The following is a 15,568-nucleotide window of genomic DNA, read 5'->3' on the forward strand; positions in this document are numbered from 1 at the left end:
GCCTGTGTACTTGCACACGTGTTTCTTTCTGGGTTACATGTAAGGATATACACAAGAGTACTTCGAAATGTTTATAGAAAGATCCGTATTATCTTTTAATTCTATTTTTCATGAACTTTTTGAAGGGTCCTCATATATCCTTCTCCACTCTCAGGGATCTTTATCTCATAATGAAGACCGGCATCTTCCCATAGTAGACACGTGAGTTCACATATTTTACATCTGGGATCATCATTCCCCATTGCTTAAAGAAGAGTCAGTCCAGAATTTCCTATTTAATAGTGTTGATAACTCACAGAACCAATGCTGCTCACCTCTGCCAGTGCGCCAGCAGATTCTCCAGCACGGTCTGTCTCTCTTTGGCCCTACTCAGTGCCATCTCGTATTGCTGCTGTAGAGCCAAGGCCTCCTGAACACAGGGTTCTCTGCTGACGACCTTCCGGGCACTGGCTGCCAAGGCAGTGACTGAGCCACTCAGGGACTCCAGGCCCTGACAGAGATCCTAAGGAGAGCACAAAAGGAATCCGATGAAAGCACAGGATTGAGCAAGACCTCTGTTTTTCTTTGAGACTCTTCATCACAAAATATTTTGCCTCAGTCACAATAAACAGCAGTGGTACTAAAAAATGACTTTGCCCGTAATTTCCAGCAAGACATGGTGAAAATGGGGAAAAACAGGAATCCAGAAATCAAAAATGAGAATGGAGAGACTTTCCTCAGGTAAGAAAGTTCTGCTGTATTTCTGAATAATTTCAACTTTCCCTTATGATTAGATAATTTGTGAAAACTAGTATCCATTTTATGCTAAATATGTATTTAAAAACCCCATTCATTGTTTATAAAAGCTACATGTAACATGCTATAATCTCTATAAAATTATACATAAAAAGTTACGGCTGAAAGAGCTGCTGCAGGAATCAGTGATACTAATAACGAGAAGTTGCCTCAGAATGGGGCAGGTGCTGTGTTACGCACATTGCATGTATTAACTCATTTAACCTTCAGAAGAAATCTAAGAGGTGTGTTCTTTCATTACTCCCATTTTACAGATTAGAAAATTAAGACGGAAAAAAAAAAAAAAGAAAATTAAGACGGAGAAAAACAACTAGCTTTAGGAAATCTAAATATTACAAAAAAATAGAATGTTATCCTCTCTGGTATTCTATTGTTAGTTGTCTACTAAAATAGCTTCATCAAATTGTTGCCTTGCTTCCCCCCCTTTTTTTGGTATTTTTTTAAAAATCACATAAGTAACACAAAAATGCATTGTCATTATAAATATTCCAACAACGTAAGTCCCACTCCCCTTTCCAGATGTGTCAATCATTTGCTTCCTGTCACTGTGCTCCCTTTCCCTGAATTTGTGTACATATATGCACACACACACAGGCAATAGGGATAGTATTTATATTTTTGCTTTTTAATTAACACGTTTCTTTTTAGTATTTCTTTGTGCATGATTCTCCTCTTGGCTCCTCCCGTTAGATTCTGCTGAAGCCATCTGTTTTTCGCCTTGTGAAAAACTCGCAATGATCAGTTCAGAAGCCAAATCAAAAAAGCCAGTCCTTGGAAACAAGTCAGTGAGAACACAGTCTTTGCACATCTGAGTGAAGTGGGTTAAAACCTGAAATCTGCTGTGCACATACGTGTTTTTCTTGCACATTTAATTTTTAATAAGGATTGCAAAAGGGTTCATTAGAGCTATAATCTGAAAATATTACATGCTGTAAATAAAAGAGAGAAATATATTTTAAGTGACTACTCCTGTAATATACTTTTTTAATGAAAACTTATTTGCATACTACGTTGCTTGTGTTATATGAAGTGAGTACATTTGACCTATAGAATTCCTCAACTAGCATAAAAATCTTTCCAATTTTAATTCTCATAAAAATATTTACTCCGTTTTCTTTTCAAGCAGGAAATATCAAATTTTTGAGTTGATAAATGAGTAGAAATGTTGAAACCTACTCTTACCATATGTTCTTGGAGAACTTTGAATGTTTCTGTAGCTGAAGGACATATTTTAATTGGATCTGCAAGTTTATCTTCAAATCCAGACACAGATTGTTGGAGCTAAAACATTGGTGAAACATAAAAATAATGATGGGAAATATAAACATTAAACCTAAACAGATTATTAAGAAAGCAGCATACCTACCTTTTACACATAACTTTCAATGTGAAGATAAAATACATTTTAAAAAAATATAAAAATATAAAATCAGTGTCATCCATTATTTGAAAGATATTAACCTGTAATGACTATCTGAACACATTGTATAATGACATTCTTATATTCACCCCAGAAATGTACCATATAAATAATTATAAATTTAGTCATAATTGATAGCCTGGAAAATGATTATAAAATTTTCTTTTTCTTGTTCCATTATCTGTGCAGTATTTATTGCATTTCCCTATAAATGCAAAGTGAAATATGAAACTTAAGAATGCATGAACCAATTCTTACCTTTTTAAGATTCTCTTCAAACTTTTGCTGCTGAGATAAATGTCCCAAGATTGTTACTTGCAGACACTGTGCATGCTCTCGGAGCTCTTCCCAGTATCTTCTTATTTGTGTCAACTTGGCTTTGATTCGAGCAGATTCTCCAGTGGTAATAAATTGAGCAAAAGATTGAGCTGCTTCTTCTAATTCTGTAATGCTGCTGGTCTTACTTTCTATTTCCTGAATTGTGACCTAACATTTAAAACAAGAAAAACAACAATGTAGGTGAGCAAGCTTGCCTTCTTTAAATGATGTAATTATCTGCAGAGAGAGACCAGGAAAATTCCCTTAACTGACATTTCAACATACTTGGATGGTTAGAGAGCAGCTATGAACAAACACACGTTTTCTGACCTCATCTGGGGAAGATAGATAGGCAGACAATGTCTGCAAAACACAAACTGATGGGGGTTGTGCTTACTGGATAGAGAATAAAGAGAAATAGCTACTTCTGTTTGCAGTGAAGTAAGCAAGACGATATCCCTGGAATTCTTACAGTATCACTGAAGGTACAATTATCTGCTTATCCTTTCAATCAAGCATTTTAATCAACTGATTTGGGGAAGAAATGTGTTCCAGTAACTCATAGGAATGCTAATATTGACATTCATTTAGTTTTTCTAAAATCTAGTTGAGTTTTTTATACTTTACTAAACTATAAGGTTTTCTGATTGCATTTCTACCTGAAACCAATCGGTTCAAACTCATTATCTATTCTTCATGCCAGTGGTTTCCAAATTTATAATGCATTAGGATCACTGGCCCCCATCCTCAGGGATTCAGGCTCACTAAGTCTAAGGTGGAGCCCAAGATTTTTAATTTTCTAACAAATTCCTAGGGGATACTGCTGCTACTGACCCGGGGACTCCACTGCTTTACTCATTAGCTGTGTGCTCTACAGTAAAAAGCTTACATACCATAATTTCAATTTGGGGCAGAAAGGACATTTCATATGTTAGCCAACTCATGATAAGTACTGATAGCTACTAAGGATATGTGTGCTTATATGTGCATGGGGGGGGGGAGTGTGTCTCCTAATCACAGAGGCTTCTTTAGATATACGAAAATAAAAATTATTTTTTTCTGAGAAAAAGGGCCATTATAAATATTCCAAACGATGTAATTTAATTCAATTAAATTAATGCTAAAAGTTCAGACAAGTCTGAGTTTCAAATACTTTAAGTAGAAAATACTGGTACCCCAGAAAAAAATAAATTTGCAACTTCTGTCCAGATGAAACAACATAGTCAGAGATAACTTCTGTCTGGATGAGACAAAAAGAAACAATTTACATCAGATTGTCAGGCACACATCACTTACGTATCTTTATTTTTTATATGTGGAACTATAGTGGTATTTCTGAAAGATATTTGTTGTTTGAGCATTAATACAGCCTTTATTTTGCTGTTTTTAAGATCACACCTTTTTAGAGAAAATACTCATAAATTCAACAACTCTATATTGAGTGTCTACCATGTGCTTAATTGTTCCAGGTACGTGAACATATCAGTGGTCAAACAATCTTAGTTAAGAACAAAGTTTTTAGTTCTTAGAGTAATACATGTCTTCAACAGATTCATAAATACCAAGCATATGATAATATTGTTGGATTTTGGTTAAAAATATTCCATCCAAGAGAAGATAGAAAAGGAACCTAGCATGTGCTATCAGCATTTATCAATTATCAATTAGGAATAAGGAATCAGTCATTTGAAATAGCATGTAACAATGAACAAAAATGGGTTGAGGTTTTATCTTCACAGCAAAGCGAATGCTTCATTAATGTTAATCCTAAAATTGTTCTAAAGTGAGAACACTATGACAGTATCGTCGTATTTTTAATATTTCCTATGATATAGTCTTCTGTTTGGAAATAAAACATAAGCCTATTAGACCAAATTTCACCGGACAGTGTATTCTACTCTGTCTTTGTTTATTTCTAGCAAGTATCTGTGTCCTGGTATTTGTATTCATTTCAGATGTTTTTAGATAGCTTTCAAAAGGACATATTGGACATATTAAAATGTATTTCTAGTGTAAAGGCATGGAAATCCACAACTGAAAATATATTTAAAAATAAAATATGTAATCTCTTTTTTTCCTGAAGGGTAACAATGAGGTGACGTTTGATCCTTGATATGTGAAGGTGCTTCAAAAAAGTTCATGGAAAAGTAGAATTAAAAGATGATACAAATCTTTTATGAACTTTTTGAAGTACCCCTTATATTTCAGAAATCCTGGAATAAAGGTTAAAATAACAGTAAATAAACTAGAAAGAATAAATGAGTTATAAAGTATATGTTAATTTTTGAAAGGGGACATTTTTCAGACAAAACTCTTTAAATGTGTTATTCTTTTTTTCTTAGAATTTAGTAAAAATGATTAAATGACAACTCTGAAAACAGTTTTAAAGATTAAAACTATTTCATGAATATTCTTTAATGGCTTGGTACCTATTTTCCCTCGTATACCACAGAAGACAGAGCAGACAGTGTATACCACACTCCACGTATTCTTGATTGCCAAAGACGAGTGATGTCAGCCAGGATCTGCACCGCGTGTAATCTTAGCTAAGCAGCATCACACCTCCCACCCTGCACATGGTAATATCTCCTTCTGAGTCATGGTGTGAAATGTTTCCTCACCTTGGTATTTATTTTGCTATATTTAATTGAATGAAATGGCAAAGGGTTTTCCAATTCCCTCCCCAAAACTGAGCTGAGATATAAAAAGAAGAGTCAGAATTTTGAAAATGTGTGGTGTAAAATTGTATGAAATAAACAAAGAGAGGAACACTTCAAGCTCATTTCTACCAACTGTTTTTTCTTAAACTGTTTGAATGAAGTGGATGACATTAGTCTGTCCACATGGTTATTTTAAAACTGGGAGAGATAAAGAATATCAGAGCATCCTCGTCCCTGTCCCAAGGTCATAAATGAAAACGTTAAAGCAACAGGTCTGATCGCCTCATCTAAACAAATTGTGGTTGGTGAGGTTAAGTACTACTAATACTTGAGATAGAAGTTTGGGATGGTTTTTATAAAGTACAGTTGTAGATGATGAATATATTTCGTGTGGTATAAATGAATCAACGGAGCACTCCATTGTGGTTAATTCAAAATCAAGGAAAAGAATAATGTAACCATAAAAATATTTTAATGATATTGCACACAATATTGACTTTGAATGCACAAGTCAGACAATATTAATACATAATTCCATCTATAAAGTATTGCCCAGTATCAATAGAGATCTCTTAGCTTGGCATTTTGTGTGAATTTAGTTTTCACAGAGTCTCATAGCAGGGGAAGATTTGTCCTGGGACCAAACAGCATTTGGAGAAATATAAGAAAGGAATTTTTAAAGCTAGACATGGATTATAAATATAACGTGTGAGCAGGTCACCTTGATTTGGCTGATTTGCATGTCCATGGCAGATGACGAAGTTTCCAAGGCTTTGAGTTCTTTTTCCTTCTCAGTTATCCAGATGGACAGGGTCTCAAAATTACTGCCAAAATGATCCCACTTGTTTTTCACCATTTCCATGGTTTTAATACTAAAATTAACCAAATTAAGTAAATAAAATACAGCATTTTAAATAGAGAACAACACATTTTAAAAAAAAATTACCAGGTGAAAAGAGTGAAGACATTTGTGACCACTTCAAAGTTGAAACTATTTGAACAGAAAAAAAAAATGCACATTTGATCTAAGTTTGTCAGGCCTCACGTCTTCCTATCTCCACTGAGAATGAATATTTAATAAGGCAGCATTTATGGTATGTTATGTATGGAACTGTGCTTCGAACAAAATATTGCTGGGTCCGAAGGAGTTTGAATCCAGGCACAATCTAATTAAACTCAGAATGTAATCAATGTTACCAGGACATATTTTAATAAACTATGCCAGAATACGTTCCAATGCACACAATTTTTTAATAGTGCTATTTTCATGGGCATGGTCCTTTTGGTCTTAGAGTAAAGACACTACAGTGATGCTTTTACTGAAAGATCCTTAAAGACAGAGCTCATGATCTGAAACCCGTGTTGCCAGGTGAGAACTGTTTCTATCATTAGAGCTAAGCCTGACATTTGTAATAGATGTCCTATGGTCTTGATTCCAAAAGACTTATAAACTCTTGTGCATGAGCACCCTAACTGCTTTTAGACAACTTAAGTTTTATTTGTAATAAATCTAGTGAAAAAAATTTCAACTACAGATTCCCAGTTTGTATTAGCTATGTATATATAACCAGATGAATATGGCTTTGAGTTTAGAAAAAGACTAAGAAACTAACAGTATATCATTGAACTGGTAAGTCCTTGGGTTAAAAAAAAAAAAAAAAAAGAATGTCCCTCTATACCAAAAGGCACTTGAAGACGTCAAGAAAAATACAATGGCATCACCCATCACTGATTGTCAAATTAAATAGTATTGCAATCTCAAATTTATACCCTGGATGTGCCTAATTCTCTCAGCAGTACAGGTAATGCAAGCTATGCTATATTGCAAGTTTATAAATAAAATAAAAATTCAAATGGATATTCTTAATAGCAATAGCTTCCTTTCTGATAAACTCTAAGTTTTATTATTTCCATAACTTGATGAAGAATATTTAATATAAATTCCTCAAAGTTTCGAGTCATAATTTGTTTTAAATTTGGTTCTTTTTTGAGATCTCCTCTGCAATGTACAATGTTTCAAGTCAAAATTTATCAAAATTGGAAGTTTAGGCAAATGTAAAATGTTAATTCCAAGGTGTTAATAGTATTAAAAACAAATTTTACCTTTTAAAATCCATCTTAGAAATTATGTCCTGTTTCTTAATAATAATATGTCAATACTATGTGTTATTGATTTGCCATTAAGTAACTTTAAAAATAGAAATGCTTAGCCATATTATTTTGAGAAGTATTGACCACATCCACATACATTTATCCCCTCCGAATTTTCTTATTTTTATTGTCCATATAAAGGGACTTCAAAAAATTCAGGAATTGGACATTCATATGTAGGACAATGAAACTAGATCCATACCTCTCACCATATACCAAAATCAACTCTAAATGGATTAAAGAATTAAGTATACATCCTGAAACAATAAAACTCTTTAAAGAAAACATAGGGGGAACACTTCAGGAAGTAGGATTGGGCACAGACTTTATGAATACAACCCCAAAAGCACAAGCAACCAAAGGAAAAGTAAACAAATGGGATTATATCAAACTAAAAAGCTTCTGCACAGCAAAAGAAATAATTAACAGCAAGAAGACATCCAACAGAGTGGGAGAAAATATTTGCAAAATATACATCTGACAAAGATTAATATCCAGAATATACAAGGAATTCAAACAACTTCACAGCAAAAAAAACAAGTAACCCAATTAAAAAGGGGGCAAAGGAGCTGAATAAGCATTTCTCAAAAGAAAGTACACGAATGGCCGACAGACACATGAAAAAATGCTCAACATCATGCAGCATTCGGGAAATGCAAATCAAAACCACTTTGAGATACCATCTCACTCCAGTTAGGATGGCTAATATCCAAAAGACTGAGAATGATAAATGCTGTTGAGGATGCGGAGAAACAGGAACCCTCATACACTCTTGGCGGGACTGCAAAATGGTGCAGCCTTTATGGAAAACGGTATGGAAGTTCCTCAAACAATTACAGATAGATCTACCATATGACCCAGATATTCCACTGCTGGGTATATACCCAGAAGAATAGAAATCATCATGTCGAAGGGATACCTGTACTCTCATGTTTATTGCAGCTCTATTTACAATAGCCAAGAGTTGTAAGCAGCCTAAATGCCCATCATTGGATGAGTGGATAAGGAAACTGTGGTATATCTACGCTACTCCGCTGTAAAAAAAAAAAAAAAAAAAATGAAATAGTACCATTCTCAGCAATATGGATGGACTTAGAGAAAATTATATTAAGTGAAATAAGCCAGGCATAGAAAAATACCACATGCTCTCCCTATTTGTGGAAGCTAATAAAAATAAATAAATAAATATACAAACAAACAGACATAGGGTGGGGGGAAGAAGATACAACAATCACAACAATTCCTTGAACTTGTTAAGTCAAGTGAACAGATATGATGTTGATGGGGGGGAGGGGGAAGGGAGGGAAGGAGGAATTGGTAAAGGGACATGAAAATCAACTACATTGTATATTGATAAATTAAAATAAAATTAAAAAAAATTTTTTTAAAGTTCATGGAAAGATTCATATTACCCTTCAATTCTATTTCTCCAAGAACTTTTTGAAGTACCTTAGAATAATAGGATATCAATAGGCCAAACTGTTATTTCTTTCTTTTTGGATAAACAAACATTAAATGTTTAAAAATAAAATAGATTCTTGATGTTAATTTCTGGAAATAGCATATCGATCAGTGACAATTTGAATACTGAGGCACTGTGTAAACAAGCTGCACGAGCTTCTTCAAGTTGCAGACATTTGGTCTATGTGATGTGTCTTTAGGCCTAGAATCTACACTAACAAAATATCTCCCTTTTCCTTTAACTGGTGACAACAGAATAATACAGTAAAAAAAAAAAATTGTTTTCAATATTGGTTCTTTTTTGAGATTCCTTCTACAAAGGCCACAGGATTGAATAGATATGGCTTTCTCACTAATATAATCAGTTTAATATGTAAAAACCACACCCCTTATATATTTTTGATCTGTGATAGATATTGGTTCCTGTTCTGGTGATACTTTCTTTTGAATCGTGAGTGACTTCCTCAAAACATGCTGAAATACACAGACACTTCAAGATTTTAAAAGAATGTTTTGAATACAAGATACAGGAAAGACTGTATTAAACTTTATCTCAGAGAAGAAAGTTTAGGATGTGTCAAGCACATACTCTTCTTCAAGCGTGTCTTCTAATTTTTTGACTTGCTCTTTGATTGACTTGGCCTGCTGTTGAAGCAGCTGCTTATTCTTGGGCCCAAGTGGTATCTCTGAAGCTTCCTTTACAAGGTTCTCAGCCTGGGCTGCAATACTCTCTGTCCGTTTAGAAAACTCCTAAATAAAAAGATGTTATAACTGTTATTAGGTGGGCATTTTATTTTATTTAACTCTTCTCTCAAAAAAAATGCATATACTCTCATCATCTCCCCCCAAATAAACGAGTGGATGCATAGATGGATTCATATGCGTATGGTCTTATATTAGTCTTAACAATAAAACTGACTTATTTTCACAGAGTCAAAATAGACACTTTGCTACAAGTTTTCCATTTTATATACAAAACCAACTCTCTATCTTCATAGTTATCCAACAACTCTCACAAAAACGGTTTCCCATTGTTTCCTGGCTTTGGATTATTGTTTAGAATTCTGAGCCACATTATAATAATTAACATCCACAAATCTGTTAATTTATTACAGGCCAGTTCAACAGTGATTGATTCTTCAATCATAGAGATAATAGATTTCTAGGCCAATGAATAGAAATATTTGTTTGTTTAATTGAAGACTATCTTAGTCAATACAGAGTATCAGTGATCTTTACCATTAAAAAATTTTGTTAACTAGTTCCCTGAAAAGAGATACAAGTATAATCTGCTCTTAATGCAGTGAAATCCTATTTATTACATATACATATAGGACATGATGGAAACAAGGTAAGCTTTGAACTGGTCAAACTTGGGCTGGAACCCTGGGTCAGCTATAGCCACTAGTTGTTTGATTGGGTGAATTACTTTTCAGGCTCTTTCCTGTAAAATGCAGATGGTGATGTTTTTCTTGGAACATACCATTAGCATTCCATTAGCAATTTCATTTTAAGTGCCTAACACTCTGGCAGGTACCGACTATCGTTTTTATGTCCCTCACATAAAATTGAGGACAAAATGGTTTATTAAATCTATATATTGATTTTCGATAATACTGAGCTATATTAATTCAAAAGATAATTTAATATGTATGAGGCACTGGTAAACTTTACATGCTATCTGAATTTTGCTGGGTAAATAAAATATATTGAATACTGAACTGGAAAAGGTAAGCCTGGTGATAATCTTGAGTGAAGAAAATTAACTTAATGTCTCATTTCTTCTCATGTAAGAGAATCTCACAGGAGGTTAAATGTTGATCATAAATTCCCCTCTCCTGAATAGGCAATGTAGAAATTCAATGCAAATATATATTTTTTTAAAGTCAGCTTTTTACTCTGAGCATCTCTTAGAATTATTACATAATGCCATATAAGATAGTTAGTTACTAAATAATACTCTTATAGCTTCAAGTTTTAAAGACTTAACGTCCTCATAGAAATATCAATGTTACTTCAGAGAAGTACCCTGCAATTTGAGAGAATAAAAATGAGTAAGTACAGCTTTCTTATGGTATAGAGATTTATAATATCCTAAAATATGATAGTTGCTAATGTCACAATATTAAATACTGTGGTTTAAAAGCACCCACTATTACTACATGTGAACTTACGGTCATTGTAGATTCAATTGTGAAAACTGAATCAAAGCATGATCTCTCAAAATCCCATGAATTGAACCAGGAGTGTAAAATAAAGCATCCCCCCCTCCACTAGTATTTCCCAGAACTCAGGAAAAACACATAGAATGTACTGTTTAAAATGCTTATATACATTCAATCTTAGATCTTTTTGTGTGAACTATGTACAGGGAAAACACAATGTAAAGGAATGCAAAGAGCAGAATGATGTTGATAAAAACAAAATTAAACATTGTAATATCTTATCTCCAAGTCCTAAGAAGAAGACATATAAGTGGTAGCAGCATTCATACATGTATGGATCTATACTGTTCTTAACAATAAAACTGACTTATTTTCATATAGCCAAATTAGACACTTAGCTAAATTTTTTTCATTTTGCATCTGTCCCCATGCACCAACTGCTACCCCCCACCTCCCTTATTTATGCCCATATTAACTCCCATAGGCACATGTGCAATAACTTTCTAATCAGGTCCCATGACCCTAGTCTTGCACGCTTTCAATCCATTTTCAACACCTGCCTAGAAATTCATCTCCCGAAAGCACAGCTCTGGTCATGCAACTCTCTTTAAAAACCTTTGATGGTTCTGGCTCTGTGTTGCCTGGAGAGTAATGCTTTAAGTCGTCAAAACTCTTTGCGATGTGGCACAACTTTCCTTTATAAATTCACTTCCCTTTCTCTACTCTGCTTTATAACACAGAATCCCCATTTCTACGATTTTTATACATCATGCCATTTCCCCTTCGAGGAATGTTTGTTCTCTGCTCCAAACTCTGGTTTTCTAAGTTTTACCTGCCTTTTCAGGTTTAGTTAAAAATATCATTGCCTCCAGATTTTTTAAAAATCTGTACACCTATTAAGGAACTAACCATTTCCCACTTTCATGAAACGTTCTCTTAGTCCTTGCTGTTTAAATCCTATTTATATTTTCATTCCCCAGTGTGTTGAAAATAGTGAGTCATCAATAAATAGTAAGTATCGATTAAATGAGTAACAATAATTAATAGTTAATGGAGAGTTATGGAGGATAAATAGTTTTTGTTGCTGTTTTTCTGAATAATGAGGACCAAGGAACCATATGGTCTTATTAATATACCTTTGTCTGTTCCAGTTCTGAAGATAAACTTTCCAAACTGCTAAAGCTCAAAAAGCGTTCATGGCTTGAACCTGTTTGAAAAAGGTATCTGACCACTGTCTCTTTGTTTGTTTCAAATCGCTCCCATTTTCTTAATGTAACCTAAAATTGAAAAAATAAACATTTCAGGTTATAAATTACCAAAGTGTGTCACAAAATATTATCATACTTTCTCATTCATTTGCTAAACTGTCAACTTCCAGTGAACTCTTAGTTCAAATTTTACACAGTCGCACTGAATCAAGATCATTTTTGTGTCTTCTGTAAGAATTTTCTTTCTGGGTCTCCATGCTTTCATCTACATCTAGGTGATTTCTGAGTTCTCCAGCAGTTGTAAAGTCCTATGCATCTAACAATACTACTTAAAAGGAGGTAGAGAGAAAGAGAGAGAGAAACAGAGAGAAGTGAGGTGGCAAAAATCAAAAGCTTTTAAAAAGATAATATGTCAACATCACAATAAAGCATAAAAGTGAGGCCGTTGGACTTCCTAGAAAAGAGAAATGATACGATTTCAAATTTCTGGATTCAGACAAGTGTGGATTAAACTCTGGCTTTATTTATTAATCACTGCTGTGTGGCATTGGGCCAAGTCCTCAAACTTTTTCTTCTCAAGCAACCACACTTACAAAATGTGCTAATCACACAAGCCACCTCCTAGGGCTGATGTGATGATTAAAAGAGATAATGCATGTCACGTGTTTAACACAATGCTGGGGCATCCGAGGCGGGAGTAAACCTTTGCCCCTGCTGTTGTGAGATGAAACACAGAAGTGAATGCAGCCGAGGCCTCTCCTCCAACAAGCCCTGGGTCCCAGCTCCTACCTGGATGCGGCGTTCCTGCCTCTCCCTACCACGCTCCAGGCCGTCCAAGGTGCTCTCCAACTTCTGCAGCTCCTCGCGGCCTCGGCCGGGCAGCCCACCTCCTCCCTGCTGAGCCTGCATGATCTGCTGCTGCACGTCTCTCTTCTTTGCTGAGATCATCTTTGTTTTTTGCTGGAAGCATTTGTTCAACAGATGGATATAAATTTTATTCTTTAAGCAGTTAAGCAGGGGCGTAAACACCCACACTTAGCAGAGGTACAGAAAGGTACAAATCTCACACAGCGTGGGCCCCAACTGCATTGTAAAGGTAATGGGGACTCTGTATTAGTCAAGATGGACATTATGTATAAATATTTTGTGTTTTAATGATAAACAACATAAGGAATTCGGCCTTAGTGTTTTAGTTGTATACAGATTTTGAGAACATTAGCATTTTGTGCAATAGTCCAGAAAATATTTGGCCACGTATTCATTTGACGTGATTCTTTTTAAATAATTATTTCCTGCCTGAAAACACAAAGTCTCAACTTCAATTTTTTTTTATCATCTATGCTGTAAAAGTGCTAATATTAAGGGATTTACTTCCTGGGTATATTCAGAATAGTTAATCTGCTGAAATATCATGGCATAAACTATATTTTAAAATAAACTTTTTATTGAAGTATAATTTTCAAACAGAATAGTCATAAATCCCAAGTATACAGCTTATGAATTTTCACAAAATAAACATATCCATATAAACAAGCACTTGATCTAAGAAATATGAGTAGAGTTTTAAAATATTAATATAAATATCTATAGTCTTATATCTCTGATTTAAAGTAAAAGGAAACCCAAACAATTTTACAATAATTGAAAACAATGTAACACCACACATTAATTTTTTTGTATTCACAGCCTTTTTATAATTATTAAATAAATCGATAAAGTTTAGCGGCTGCTATTTTGCACATACTTTTAATTCAACTTCCATTTTCATATATTATATATAAAATTAGCTAGCATATTACCATACATTAAATGAGCTATAATTCTGTTATTAAAATATTTGATTTGAATCATATTTCCATTTATATCGATACTGACAAGTAATATATTCCATTATGTGTATATTTTAATGTTCACTACTGGCCTATCAGGAACTAAGTTGATTGAAACTGTTTATTGTCAGTGTATATGTCCAAATTTCTTTACTTCTAATTCTAATCCTTTGTAAGAGCAAACTTTCCTGAAAGGTCTGGCACTTCAAGTAAGTTATAATCTCCCAAACTAAACTGTGTTCCAAGTTGCAAGTTGAAAAGAAAGATTTTAACATAATGACAAAAGAATAGCGATCTCAAAAATGAAGCCGTTTTCCTATCTCTAAGCTCTCCTTCTGTTATGAAAAGGACCATTTAGGACGGTTTATGCAGGTTTTCATAGCTACATCAATTTTCTCTCCACAATATTCCTCAAACTTTCTGATGTCATCAAACCACTCAGTCTGGGAATTTGTCCTGCAGGATATTCTGAAATATTTAATATTTAACAGAGAGAACGGAAAACATAAGTGCCAACTTCTTTGAACTATTCAACAGGGTCCTCCCACGCCCCCTTCCCCACTCGTCCAGCCCAGTGAGTATATTCCGTGTTTCTCTGGTTCTGTCGGTAACCAATCAGCTTTACACAGATGCAGGGAAGTAAGGAAGCCCTTTCTACCTGGTGATGAAGAAGTAACTGCTGTGCTTCAAACAGGTCTTCAGTGTCCAAGATCTTCTCGGCTTGCTCCTGAACTTCTTTAGAGCCAGAAATTAATTCTTCAAGGGAACTTTTGACTATTTCTTTGTACTGGACACAGTCCCCAAAGCTGTTTAACATCTTTTCAACCTAGGTTTTCATGAAAACAAAAACAAAACCTCTGTAAATCGTAAGCTACTTAGTGAAGTTCATGTAGTCTTTTAATTGAGGTGTGATTGACACATAAACATTATATACATTTAAGGTATACAATGTGATGTTTCGGTGTATACATTCATCACCTCACATACTTAACTTTTGTGTGTGTGTGTGTGTGTGAGAACACTTAAGTCTACTCTCCCATAAAATTTATACAATAGAGGATTATTAACTGTAGTCATCACGCTTTTCATTAGATCTCCAGAACTCATTCATCCTGTAACTTAAAGTCTGTGTCCCTTGATCAACACCACCCTGTTGAAGTTCACGTAATCTTACGTGTTTTAAGAATACGCATAGTTGAAGCCACATCTCTGTGCCACATCAAAAAGTCACTTGACCTGGCAATAAAGGCAGGAAAGTAAAACTGTATATATTGTCTCCTGAGTCCCTTTAATTATAATCTTGTGACTAAAACCTAGTTATAAAAGGGACTTACAAGAAAGTTGAGTCCATTGTATTAAAGTAAATAAGGAAAAAAAATGTAAAGAGGAAAAAGAAGAAAATAAAAGAGGATTTGTTGAAAATGCACTCCCGATATTTCTGCACAAAACATCAATATAATTTCTAATCCGGGGATTCTTTAGTAGATTCTTTTCCTTGTCATTTCCCTTAATTTTCAGCTTTCTCTTCTGCCTGATTTCTGCTTTTCCTGTTTTAGTTCCA

General features: G+C 34.3%; 1 protein-coding gene across 1 annotated transcript in view; it reads right to left on the bottom strand.

The window, feature by feature from the left end:
- Nucleotides 1–15,568, bottom strand: part of SYNE1 (spectrin repeat containing nuclear envelope protein 1) — a 422,354-nt gene that overhangs the window by 252,415 nt on the left and 154,371 nt on the right. The window contains exons 29-36 of the mRNA XM_063096991.1: nt 14,666–14,833; nt 12,968–13,138; nt 12,107–12,247; nt 9,395–9,555; nt 5,915–6,065; nt 2,474–2,701; nt 1,978–2,076; nt 315–502 (exon numbers count right to left, since the gene is read on the bottom strand). Coding sequence (XP_062953061.1) covers nt 315–502; nt 1,978–2,076; nt 2,474–2,701; nt 5,915–6,065; nt 9,395–9,555; nt 12,107–12,247; nt 12,968–13,138; nt 14,666–14,833 — 1,307 coding nt within the window. The remainder of the gene's footprint in view (nt 1–314; nt 503–1,977; nt 2,077–2,473; nt 2,702–5,914; nt 6,066–9,394; nt 9,556–12,106; nt 12,248–12,967; nt 13,139–14,665; nt 14,834–15,568) is intronic.

Source organism: Cynocephalus volans, chromosome 5, assembly GCF_027409185.1.
Source record: "Cynocephalus volans isolate mCynVol1 chromosome 5, mCynVol1.pri, whole genome shotgun sequence".
Lineage (NCBI taxonomy): Eukaryota > Metazoa > Chordata > Mammalia > Dermoptera > Cynocephalidae > Cynocephalus > Cynocephalus volans.